Source organism: Crocodylus porosus, unplaced genomic scaffold (assembly GCF_001723895.1).
Source record: "Crocodylus porosus isolate Cpor-Errol unplaced genomic scaffold, CroPor_comp1, whole genome shotgun sequence".
Lineage (NCBI taxonomy): Eukaryota > Metazoa > Chordata > Crocodylia > Crocodylidae > Crocodylus > Crocodylus porosus.
Genome location: NW_017728904.1, coordinates 2,097,398 through 2,109,771, shown reverse-complemented (window position 1 = coordinate 2,109,771; position 12,374 = coordinate 2,097,398). Strand labels below are relative to the sequence as shown.

The 12,374-nt window shown below is 60.7% G+C and overlaps 3 protein-coding genes across 3 annotated transcripts in view; 1 reads left to right on the top strand and 2 right to left on the bottom strand.

Moving 5' to 3' along the window:
• Nucleotides 1-178, bottom strand: part of SCNM1 (sodium channel modifier 1) — a 5,190-nt gene extending 5,012 nt beyond the window's left edge. The window contains exon 1 of the mRNA XM_019556906.1: nt 49-178. Within this exon, the coding sequence (XP_019412451.1) occupies nt 49-99 (51 nt within the window). The 5' untranslated portion in view covers nt 100-178. The remainder of the gene's footprint in view (nt 1-48) is intronic.
• A 370-nt stretch (nt 179-548) lies between these two features.
• LYSMD1 (LysM domain containing 1) lies at nt 549-4,119 on the top strand. The gene is made up of 3 exons (XM_019556904.1): nt 549-856; nt 1,843-2,144; nt 3,007-4,119. The coding sequence occupies exons 1-3, from the start codon at nt 674-676 to the stop codon at nt 3,164-3,166; spliced, it is 645 nt and encodes a 214-aa protein (XP_019412449.1). The 5' UTR covers nt 549-673; the 3' UTR covers nt 3,167-4,119.
• A 1,895-nt stretch (nt 4,120-6,014) lies between these two features.
• TNFAIP8L2 (TNF alpha induced protein 8 like 2) lies at nt 6,015-11,926 on the bottom strand. Its single transcript, XM_019556903.1, has 2 exons — nt 11,408-11,926; nt 6,015-7,220 (listed from the first exon to the last, which is right to left on the bottom strand). Exon 2 carries the CDS (start codon nt 7,188-7,190, stop codon nt 6,636-6,638), a length of 555 nt encoding a protein of 184 aa, XP_019412448.1. The 5' UTR covers nt 7,191-7,220; nt 11,408-11,926; the 3' UTR covers nt 6,015-6,635.
• Nucleotides 11,927-12,374: the final 448 nt, after the last annotated feature.

Below are 12,374 nucleotides of genomic sequence, written 5' to 3'. Positions count from 1 at the left end.
GGGGGATGGGGTGGGATCACCCCACTCTCGGGGGCGGGTCCCGCCCACCTGCAGCACACGGAGCTGGCTGACGTCGTCCCCCTCGCGCTTGAAGGCCATGTCGCCCCGGTTGCGGCCCAGCTCCGCGCCGGCTGAACCCGCGCAGCCGCCGTAGACCGGGTAGACCGACCCTCTTCCACCCCAGCCGCCACTTCCGGGCCGGCCCCTCTCGGTCCGCCTCGCGGCGGGGACTGCAGCTCCCGGCCTGCCCCGCGCCCGCCCTCTCCCGCCGGGGGCCCGCAGGCGGCGCCCGGGTCACGCCGGGAAATGGAGTCCTCGCGCCCTCACCCCACCGCTCTGGGGGCGGCCATTTTGTGAGGGGGAGGAGGACTACGTGCCCCAGAGGGCTTTGCGCGCGTAGCTCTGCTCTGAACTGTTCGGCTCCGCGGGGCTGCGGGCGTTGCTCTCCCTAGGGCAGGGGTGGGGGCACTAGGCAGGGGGGCGTTAGGCAGGGGGCATTGAGGCAGGGGTGGGGGCACTAGAAAGCGGGTATGGGGCATGGGCGGGGACACTAGAGGGGCTGGGAGCATCGCTTCCCCTTCCAGGGGCCCTGGGATGAGCCGTCCCGCGCGTGGTAGGTGCAGGCCAGGGCTGTGACCCCCTTTGGCACCTGCCCACCGGGTCCTGCCCCAGCATGGCCTCCCCACCGGCCAGGCCGGGGTCCCCCGGGGCGGCGGGGCTGCTGCACGGTGGCCGGGCGCGCTCCTACGGCAGCCTGGTCACGTCGGCGGCGTCCCCGGTGCGGGAGCGGCGGCTGGAGCATCGCCTGGCGCCGGGGGACACGCTGCCGGGGCTGGCGCTGCGCTACGGGGTCACGGTGAGGCCCCGAGGAGCCTCCTGGGTTCAGTGCCCGGTGCTGGGAAGGCAGTGAGGCCGTGGGGTTAGCGCCAGGGCACAGAGCTGGGACTCCTGGGTGTTGTCGCCGCGGTGTCTTGGGCCCGGCTGGGGATTGGGTCTCCTTGTGTCTTTGCTGCTCCGTGAGCTGCGTCCCTGTGACCTGGAGCAGGGCTCATCCCCGCTCTGTGCCTCAGTTTCCCTATAGCAAAGGTGCCCCATTGTCCTCATGCCAAGTGTGGGGGGAGTGTGTGTATACGGGGTGGCTTGTTCCTAGACACAGCTGCAGGAGGTGCTCCTCCTGATGCATCCCCTGGTCCTGATCATGTGGACACACGTGTTGTCAACCCACACGTGCATGTGTTCCCGCACCCTGTGCAGTTGTGTTCACACACTTTTCCTCGGTATCTCCTCTCCTTTCTCCTTTGGCACTTTCTGTGTGCGCCGGCCTCACGCGGCTCTCAGGAGGGATCGCTTTCCCTTCCCGTCTGACTCAGCTGGCGTGGGGTGGAGGTCTGGGCAGGCCGTGGGCATGTGACTCTGTTTACTCATGGGATCTGAAATAGGCCTGGGCCAGCCCCAGGCCGGGCAGCTCTGGTATGGCCCTGCCCCACATGTGGTGCACCCTGCTGGACTGCTTCTACCACTGCCACTGCCCCTGGGTTTCTGGGGTGCTTTGTATCCCAGTCTCTACGTCAGCCTGGTTTGGGGCTCTGGCAGGGGAGAGGAAACCTCTCCCCCAGCCCCACTGGCACCACTGTCAACAGCGCTGCTATCTGCATGCAGCTGGTCATGCTCCAAGTTTCACTCCCTTTGAACTCCCAGTTCCTTCCCTCTGCTGGATCCCATAGGTCTGGCTGGGTTCATGGGTGTGCTCAGCCCCATAAGTGGTTGCAGTTTGGCAGCAGGGTGAAGTGGGATGGGGTAGGCGCCTGATGGGAACTTAACCCTGCACGTGCCTCTCTGCAGATAGAGCAAATCAAGCGCGCCAACCGGCTCTACACCAACGACTCCATCTTCCTGAAGCAGACGCTGTACATCCCAGTCCAGGTGTGGGCAAAAGACCTGATCCTGCAGGAGGGGGAAGGAGCCAGGCAGCCCCCAGAGGGTGAGGAGCAGCCAGAGTCACAGCCCAGGGATGGGGATGCAGCCAGGGCTGGTTCTGGTCCCCGCCACGATTTATCAGCCACAGATTTCCTGCACCAGCTGGACTCGCAGATCAGCCTGTCCAAGGAGGCTGCAGCCAAGAAGCTGCAGGAAGGGAAGATTGCGTGAGTGCCACTCTTGCGTTGCTGTCTCAGCTAGGGATCGAACTTGCCACCTGCTGGCTGGGCTTTAAGATACTCTCCCTTTGCCTCCTGCATGGGGTGGGGGTCCCTAGACTTCTCCATGGGGCAGGAGGAATTAAAGCCACCTCAGAGAAGAACCCAGGAGGGTACTTCCCCTGGTGTCTGAGAGTACGGGACCCCCACTGCTCTCCAGGGGGGCTCCAGTTCCAGGCCTAGCCCAGCCCAAGCCACACGGGGGGTGTGGGGCAGAGGTGGAAAGTGTTGGGTGATGATATTTATTGATAACATCAGAAACTAAGCATGAGGGGGTGGGGCTTGTGTTCTTAGGGGTGAGGCCTGCATCTCAGGGGGCTGGGGTTGCACCCTGCTCTTGTCCTTGATCAGCAGCTGTGTGGGGATCAGCAGGAATATGGCATCCCCTCCTTTTCTTCTGTGTGACTTGCGGTGACATGCCTCAGCTGAGACTGCAGTGGTCCCCATCCTGCCCCCCGTTGCCTAGGAGATCTGGTTGTGTTTCTACAGCCACATGGTTTTCCAGGGAGACCTGCAGTGAGGGGATGTGGCTATCTATGGGGTCTGGGGGCACTAACAGGGTATCGTAGCAGGCAGGGACATTGGGACCCAGGCAGAGGTTTGAAGTGCATCAGAGAGCTTTGCCCTACCTGATCAGGGCGGCTGGTTGAACCTCAGCTGTGGTTTCTGGGGCAGGGAGGTTTTCTCCCAACTGGCAGCATGGGGCAGTGGTTGGAGCTGGTGGGGGATGGCTTGTGAATGCGAGAAGAGAAGTTCGGGCATGGGGGGCAGCGAGGAGCTCTGACTGTTTCCCCCCCACCTGCCCTCCCAGCATGTCCAGGGCCGAGGCGGGAGCTGGCAAGACGGTCCCTGGGTGGAACGAGCCCTTGCCACGCATCCAGCAGCGCTCCTTGCTTGGCCCGGTGCCGCTTACCAAGACACTGCGGGCTACTGTGCTGCGGGATGAGGAGGACGAGATCTTCAAGCTCTGACTTCCCTGGATGCCTGGGTTCCTTGTGGCTTTGGACTACTGGGCCGTGGCACTGGTGGCGCCTGCAGCCTTCGGAGGAGCTGGTTGGAGGGCCGAACCCTCCCCCCCACCTCCATCCTGGTGCATGGGTCTTGGTGAGCGTGACCCGTGTGTGAAGGGCTTTCACAATGCTATTTTGTTCCCACGTGGCCTTTCCTGCCCTGTCTCAGCCCTGTGGGCAGATTTTACCCACCAGACCCCTGCCCTAGCCCTACTGGGGTTCTCGCCCCACCTGCCCCACTCTCCCCTCACCAGGCAAGAGGGATCAGTGCCAAGTTGCACGCTGCCCTCCAGCCCCCTCACCTGCCGGGTCTCAGCTGAGGAGAGCTGATTCCTGGTCCCCTGTCAGCCCCCACTGCTGATGTCCCCCAGCCCTGATCCCCAGCCTCCCTGCCCCTGGTCTTTACCAGGCACTAGGCCAGTGGGAGCTGGACCAGTGCCCGCTGCTGGCCCACTCTGGCCCTCCACAGCAGGCCTGCTGGCACGCATCTCCCACCCTACTCATGAACTGCCTGGCATTAGGAGAAAGGGCCAGGGCCTGAACTTGAACCTCTTCATCACTTTCCCCCAGTCTGCTGTCAGAGGGTCTCTTACTGGACTGCTGACTGGTACCAGGACCAGGGGCCAATCTGACCTGCTAAGGGTCATGGATGAAAGTTTCTTGGTTGGGGGGGTACGTGATCACCCCAGCAGATGGCAATGTCAAGAGGGAAGCAAGGTGCATTGAACATCTCTCTTGGGCTCCTTCAGGGGTGAGACCCCCCCACCTCCCCCCTGGTCTCCTCCACCTTCGTGCTAGGGTTGGGGACCCTCCTCAATGGACAGGGGCCCAGCCGAGCTCTGGTGCCCGTGCTTGTAAGCTGCCCCCCTTGCCTTGTACTTATCCCTAGATCTCTAATAAAACCCGGAGGAAATGACTGGGGTTTGCTCCCCTTTTATTTTCATAGTGACCTCCTGGTAGTGCCCTGGGGACCCTCTGGGCTCTGCCTGGGCTGGTAGAGTCCTGAACCATGCCCAATCGCAGGCACTGTGTCTTGGGCAGGATCCAGCCGGCTGATTCCATGCAGCTCTGGGTTAGTACAGATGGGCTCAGAGAGCGCCAGTGAGGGGCATAGCTCAGCAAGGCCCGGGGGTGCATCCCTATGTGCTCAGAAGCTGAGCCAGGAGGGGCTGCTACTCAGCTTGGATGGGCATCCACGAGGCTGGGGGGGTTATAGGCTGAGGGACTCCTGATCACCAGGGACACTGGTTTTCTGTGATAAAAAAAATCCCCAATTTTCAGTTAAAAATAGTAACCCCAAGTCCACGTTTTTCCGTGATTAAAATGAAACTCCATTAACATATAGATATAGATAGGTATATATGTGGTGTTTCATTTTAATCATGGAAAAAGTTTGGATTTTGGATTACTTTTTTATATCTGAAAAATGGGGATTTTTTTATCAGAGAAAATCAGGCTCCTTACAAATCACTGTCTCTGAGCCCTCTGGCATACACAAGTGGGAGGGTAGGGGATGCACCCAGTCTGGCCAGCAGGGGGCAGTGCGTGCATGTTCATGCCCCAGCGAGGGGGCCTGGAGCTGACCCCCCCACCCCCTGCACACATCCTGATGGCATCTGGGCCTATGAGCACAGCCACTGCCTCTGCCCTGCCCTGCCCTGTGTATGGTGTGTGTGTGTAGGAGGGAACTGCCTGGGGAAGGGCCATATGCAGCTGGGCTGGGCCCTAGGCAGGTGAGGGGGCTGAGATTTCTGCTTGCTGTGCCTGGACAGGGGTGGCACCACTGGGCCTGGCACCTCTGTGCCAGTGCAGGGCCCTGTGTGGAGGGACAGAACTGGGAAAGAACTGGGGGTGGGCCATGACCCTTGAACCCTGCAGCTGGGGCAAGGGCCTGTCCAATGCTTGGCACTGGGGAAGGGGAGACAGTTGCCCTGCTTTGTCTCTGTGTCCCTCTTGAAGCTGTAAGGGCCTCAACAGGACCTCTCCTGTGTGCCAGGAACTTCCTGCTGCTGGCGGGCACTGGGCAGGGCAGTCTCCCCTCCAGAGGCTCCAGCTTCGCTTGGGGGACAGGGGGAAGTGTATAAGGTAGAGAGAGGCTTTGGCAGTGAATGAAGCACAAAGCTGGGACTCTACAGAGCCATCATTGGCCCCTGAGAGGAATCGTTTTGCTTCCCCAGGCCCTGGCTCTGTGGCTGGAGAGTGATCCTCTCTTGTCTTTGCCATGTGAGCACATGGGGGTGGGTCTGTGTCCTGCTCGGTGGTGCTGGGCTCTCATTCACCCCAGCACTGGGGTGGACCTGGATCCACCTCAGTCTCTGCCCCTTGCTGCTCAGGCTGCATGACCCCTGACTCCTGTTTGGGGAAGCCTTTGGTCCTGAGGCAATGGCCTGCAGCACTCTGGACACCTCCTGGTCCTCATGGCCCCGCTTTGCTGATCTGTTATTAGTGCTGCTGCCTGTCCTTCCTCTGGATCTCACAGCCCAGCAGATGGGTCATCGATGGGATTCAAACCCACGGCCTCCCCCTGCGGAAGCCTGGTTGTATCAGCCCTCAGCCCCCAGCTGGGGATGTTTGGGCCAGCGAGAGGCCTGCTTTGTGCCTGTGCAGTAGGCAAAGCCCAGAGGGGTGGGTGAGCCCTGGGGAATGGGGCTGGCCAATCAGGCTGCAAGGGCGGGGCCACAGTTGGGCTCCTGTTCCTCCCCTTGCTACCCTGACCACGTGGCAACCCTCTGGGTGCAGTTGATGCCAATTGCACCTCCCCGTGCTGCTGGTACCAGTACCCTACCCCTGGAAAGAACAGCGCCGCCAGTCTGTCAAGCCTTCCTGGCCACTTTATTTCCAGTAGGGCGCCCATCCCTGCCCCCGCCTCCAGGCTACTGGCAGGAAGGAGGTGGCCTCGGGTCCCTTGGGGCTGGGCACAGGGGTAGTGGGTGGGCTAGCTCTGAGCTGCGCAGTGGCAGTGCCTCAGGCAGCTTCTGAGCACTGGATGCCAGCAGGAGGGCCTGTCTGTGTCCCCTTGGCCTCTGTCCCTGAAACAGTCGGGGCTCCAGGAGGTCTTTATGGAGGACCCCATCCCATAATGCACTGCAGAGGCTACGTGAACCAGGCTCTGCGGGGCTTTATGGGGGAAGATGTCCCCAGATGCACTGCAGGGGGCTGGACCAGGCCCTGGGGGTCCTTATTATGGCGGAGGCTGTCCCATAATGCACTGCAGGGTCTGGATGAATTCCTAGGGGTCTTTATGGAGGAAGCCATCCCAGAATGCACTGCAGGGTGTTGGACAAGGTCCTGGGCTTCCTGTGGAAGAAGCTGTCCCAGAATGCACTGCAGGAGGCCCCCCAGGGTTGGACCAGGCTGCTCTGCGGACTCCTCTCCAAAGCCCCCACCCCCAAGCGCACAACTCCCCTGGGCTCTGAGTGGCCCGGGGGGCTCAGAGCCGTCCGTCCTCCAGCATCTGGTTGAGGCCGTGGCAGAGGCGGTCGAGGTGGGGGCGGTAGGGCCCGGGGCTGTAGAGATGGCTGAGCAGTGCAGCATCGCCAAAGTGGTCAAAGACGTGGCGGATGCGGCCGTGGGACTTGGGCGTGAGGTGCTTGTCCACCAGGCGCAGCAGCAGGTCTCGGCTCTCAGCCAGCAGCCCAGCCAGCACGCCTGCCTCAAAGGTGAACTCCACCTCCTGGAAGCTGACGGCTGTCAGGGCGCCCTGCCGCAGCTTGCGCCGGAAATCCTCAGCCAGGTCCAGCTCGGTGGGGCTGAAGCAGCCGTTGCGGAAGAGCACGGCCACCTTCACTGCCACTTTCACCAGGTCCTTGATGACGCGCTGGGCCATGGCTCGGTCCCGTGTGTGCTGCTTGGAGACGCGGTACAGCTCGTCCAGCACCTCCCCGCTCACCTCGTCCAGGAGCAGCGTCGCCGTCGCCTTGCCGGCCATGCGGCTCAGCATTTTCTTCTCTGCCTGCAGCACCAGGTTCCGGGCACTAAACTCCATCGCTGCCGCACCTGGTGGTCTGGGCAGGAGCTGCAGAGGCAGGGTGGAAGTAGTGACTGGGCTGCCATCGCTAGAGCCCAGAGTAAACAGCCCAGTGCCGTTGTGGGACTTGCTGGGGCTCAATATCCTCCCACATCCTCAAGGCGTTGGGGAAAAGTGGGTGTCAGGGCAATGGTTGGCAATGGCCACATGCATCATCACTAGGGTTCAAGGGTTCAGAGTCAGCAGCCTAATGGAATAAGGTGGCTGAATCCTCTGACCCACTGCAGGTAACAGCCTACTGCAGCTGCCAGTGAAGCTCCTTGCCCCACAATGCCAGGATTTTGTGTGTCGCCCGTCGAAAGCCCTTGCAGGGAGGCAGGACATGCCTCTCCACCCTGGCCATTGGAGCTCCAAGCACAGACTGCCCTGCCCCTTTGCACACCCGTTTTGCACACTTCTGTGTCAGAGGTCACTGTACTGCACCAGGGGGGTGTGCTCTGCACACTCATTCTCCCTCAGCCTGTTTATACAGCTGCTCTGTGCCCTCTCCTGCCACAGCCCAGACATGTAGCTCCGACTGCGGATGCCCCTCCCGTCTGCCAGGATCCCGCCCGTGCTTGGAGTTGCACATCTGAATGGGGAAGGGGCATGTGCTGTGCTGGGACTGGGGGCCTAGCTGGGGAGTCCAGTGCCACATACCAGCTGCAGCTTGGTCCAGACTGGGAGCCATCCGCAGCCTTGCCTAGCCCCCTCCTGCCCCTGCCCACCACAGCACAGAGCTACCAGGAAGTGGCTCTCACTGCAGCCCCGTATTGCACAAACCCAGGCCCAGTGAGGCCCTGGCCCACCCCCCAGCGGGCCCTGGACATCTGGCAGTGTGCCCCTGTTTGACTCCTTTGGAGGGGGGTGCTGGGACTGGGTGTTTCCCCCCTTGGTTTTCCACCATGCTGCCTGTCTCCCTTGCCCCAGTGCCAGGTGCTGGACAACCCCTGAGAAAGGCCCTGCCCTGGCCCCAGGGTTTAAAGGTCAAGACCCCCCCTCAAGCCCCCAGTTCATTCCCAGATCCATTCCCTCTACAGGGCCCTGCTCTGGTATGGAGGTGCCGGGCCCAGCTGTGCTGCCCCTGTCCTGGCACAGCAAGTGGAGATCCCAGCTCCCTCACCCACCCAGGGCCCAGCCCAGCTGCACATGCCCTTTCCTCAGGCAGTTCTCTCCTGCACACGCACACCACACACGTGCACACATGCACCTGTGCATACTCACACATGCACCCAGGCATGCACATATACACATGGGCACACATATAAACCCATGTGCATGCACAGAGCATGCATGTGTGTGCACATGCACACACGAAAGAATATGTATACAACATGGCTCCATCTGCCCAGAGCTCTAGCCAGGGGGTACGGGTAAGAGACCTCAGAGACACCAAGACCCAGTAGCAGGAAGGGACAGATAGCGACCACGCAGAGGGGAAAAACAGAAAGTTGAGCGCTCTAGGTGTGTGCACACATGCTGTGGGTCGGACTAGATCCCTTCTGACCCTAGAAACTACGAAACTATGAAACACCGCATGCACATGCAGACACGTGCATATGCACATACATGCACATATGAAGTTACATGTACAGTACACATGCACACAGATTGCACACAGCTGGCACACATGAACACGCACACTTGAATGCACATGAACACATGCATGCAGACACACAGTGGGTGTGGAAACATGAACACATGCACATGCACTGTGTGCATGGACAAGCACATACACATATGAACTCACAGCAAGCACACAGCAGGCACACATGCACATACATGCACACGCAGCATGCATGTGTGCGCACGCATACACATGCACACAGAGCACGTGCGCATGCACACACAGCATGTGTGCGCATGCACACACAGCATGTGTGCACATACACAGAGTGCTCGACTTCCTGTTTTTCCTCTCCGCGTGGTTGCTGTCTGTCCGTTCCTGCTGCTGGGTCTCGGTGTCTCTGAGGTCTCTTACCCGCACCCCCTGGCTAGAGCCCTGGGCAGATGGAGCCAGGAGAGGGCCTGGCCTCTGGTGGCCCCAGTGTGGGGGGTATGGGGGGGTGTTCAGGGACCCACTACCTCAGCCCACGTGCTCCTGGGTGTTCCTAGGGCTGAGCCAGTGAGAGTGAAGTGTTGAGACACGGCTGAGATGGGGCCAGGACCTGGCTCTGACACCACACTGCACTCCCCCAACCATCCAACGACCCTCAAGGCAACTGTCATCGTTAGGGCCGAGGGTGAACCGACTGATGCCATCATGGGGATCACTGGACATGTCCCCCGCCGCCCCCCATCCCCCCCCCAATAACCTTAAGATCCCTCCACAATCCTCCCGTTAGCAGGGAAAAGCAGCCAGTGGGGCAATGGTTGGCTGCGGTCACGTGCCCCATCAGGGTTCAGAGTGAACAACCCAATGGAGTTGGGGGAGTTTCTCTGAGCCAGCCCTCTACCTCCAACCCCACCCGCCGCAGGTAACAGCCTACTGCTGCTGCCAGTGAAGTGCCTTGCCCGTCAATGATGGGTGTTTGAGCAATGATCTAGGGCAGCGGTTCCCAACCCCATGCTGCCAATTTAAAACGATACATCCTTATGTACCACCCGCAAATTTTTGTCATTTAAAGTAATTATAATAAATCTGTTAATGTGTACCACTGACAGGTTGTTCGTGTACCGCTGGTGGTTCCCGTACCACAGTTTGGGAACCACTGATCTTGGGGCTCTGGGTACCTGGGGGTGGATATTGCACCTAGTGCTTGAAGCTGGGCCTGGACAGCAGGACTCCTGGGTTCTTTCCCAGCAAGGGACAGCTGTGTGCGTGCGTGTGCATGTGGCCAAAGCTGCACAGTGATGGCCCAGGTGGGCCCAGGAGGAAGTGAGACACCCATGGGGTCTCTGGGGGGACTTTCCTCTTGAGCCCTGCTGCCCACACCCGGACAGAGCGTGTTCAGCAGCTGGAGGAGGAGCAGGACGCCTGGACGCCGGGGTTCCCTCTCTGGTGTGTGTGTGGGGGGGCATCTACTGGTGAGAGCAGTGGGCTGGGAACCAGGACTCCTGGGTTCTCTCCTCTTGCCTGGCCTGGAGCACTTCGATGCCTGCTCTGTGCCTCAGTGTCCCCAGGCACAAGGGGGAGTGCATGCACAGATGTGCTCACGTGTGCCTGCATCTGTGTGTATACATGCACATATGCACATACATACACACAGACACGTACAGATGCATGCACACCCATTCACACATGCACGTGCACATGCAGGTAGATGCATATGCATGCAGATGTGCACACACTGTAATACATGCATGCACACACATGTAGATGCATATGAACACATGCACTCACACACAGGTACGCAGATGTGTACACAGATGCACACATGTAGATGCATGTGAACGTGTGCACATACACAGAAATGCAGACAGATGCATGTGCACGCATTTGCACATGCATGTGCACACCTCAGTAGACACATATGAGCACAGGCACATGCATGTTCAGACAGCTGCAAGTGCCCACACACATGCATGTAGATACATACAAACATAGACATGGACACAGACACGTGCACACATGTAGATGCATCTGAACACATGCAGTCACACACAGACATGCATGCAGAACACATACACACACACACAGAACACATGCACATGCCCGATGCAGATGAACACATGCATGTTCCCATCAGCTTCTGCCTCTGCTCCTCCCTCCTCCTCCTGTAACGAGGGGAAGGAAGTGGCTTTGGCCACAGGCCCTGTCACATGCAGAGATCCGGGTGTCTGATGAGAGGGGTCCCCTCCCCCTACCTGCACCTGCCCCCCATGGCACACAGCACCGCCCCTTCCCAGCACAGACCCCAGCCCCTCCTGCCCCACACGCTCCCTGGCTTGCAAAGGCCTGACCCTCTCCTAGCTGGGAGGGACCCAGGAGTCCTGGGTCTCAGGTCCATCTCCATAACCATGCATCCCCTCCCAGAGGTGCCAGGGAAACCCAGGTGTCCGGGCACCCCACACGTACCCCGCTGTGGCTTGGCTGTCCTCAGAACTGGGGCAAATGTGAAGGGAGGAAGAACAGGCCCTGGCCCTCCTCACATGAGTTTGTGTGAGGCCCTGGCACGCTTGTGACCTGCCTCACGCCTACCTGTGACAGGGGGAATCGGATCCAGACCCCCGCCGTCCCTGGCCCTGCTACTCACCACTGCCCCGAAGTGTCCTGGCTCGCACGGCTCTTGCACGAGGGCCTCGCCCGGGCCACAACGGAGGCACTGGGTAGAGAAGCTGGTGCACGGCTGTGACAACCGCCAGGGACTTCCCCACCCTCCCCACGGCGGAGGGGGTGGCTCTGTCTGTGCATCTGTCTGTCAGCCTGGATGAGGCTCCAAAATCCCTGCTCTGCCTAGGGGAAACTGAGGCACAAGGAAGGGGCTGGGAGAGAGCCATGGAAAGGACCCAGGAGTCCTGGAGGCCAGTCCCTTGTCCTCAACAGTGAGGCCTCCCTGGAGCTGGGGAAAGACCCCAGGAGCCCGGGCCCCCCACCTACCCCCTTAGCACCCCCAGTGCTGGCCCCTGTGCTCCATGCCTTGGTTTCCCCACACTGCTTGGCCGAGCCAGTGCTGAGCACGGGTGACACCTGCCCACTGGCCCCAGGTGCTGGCAGAGACCCCAGGGCACCAGGGCCCCATGCGGGGGGGATAGACCGTGGGACCCTCACAGGACGCGTGGGCACCTGGGGCTGAAGCCCTGGGTAGGGCAGGGTTTAACCCTTTCCTGGCTGATCTGCCCCACACCCATCCTGCTCTGCCCCCACCCTGAGGCACTGGCCAAGGGGGAACAGAAACTCCCTGCTTCCCCTACAGTTTCCTGTCACCCAGACCTGGCCCACTGCAGGGGACGAGGAACCCAGGTATAGCTCTGCCCTGGGGGAGGTCAGGAGAGGGGAAAGGGCTGGGGGCCCCTGAGGGGCTCTGATGGGGGAAACTGAGGTACAGGGGAGGTGACTGAGGTCTCAGGGGAGGCGGTGGCAGGGGCTGGGTCCCTGCAGGGAGGGGCCAAGTGGGGGCAAGTGAGGAGGGGAGCCCATGGCCCTGCCCCCCTCCCCATGTTGCCCAACAGCTGTGGAAGTGTCGCAAGCCCCGACTTCTCCTTTCCCATGGGGGGGGCAGA

Coding starts and splice junctions, on each gene's coding strand:
- LYSMD1 (XM_019556904.1), top strand. CDS start 674: ATGGCCTCCCCACCGGCCAGGCCGGGGTCCCCCGGGGCGGCGGGGCTG. Junction 857..1,842: donor CGCTGCGCTACGGGGTCACG/GTGAGGCCCCGA, acceptor GCCTCTCTGCAG/ATAGAGCAAATCAAGCGCGC. Junction 2,145..3,006: donor CTGCAGGAAGGGAAGATTGC/GTGAGTGCCACT, acceptor CTGCCCTCCCAG/CATGTCCAGGGCCGAGGCGG.
- TNFAIP8L2 (XM_019556903.1), bottom strand. CDS start 7,190: ATGGAGTTTAGTGCCCGGAACCTGGTGCTGCAGGCAGAGAAGAAAATG.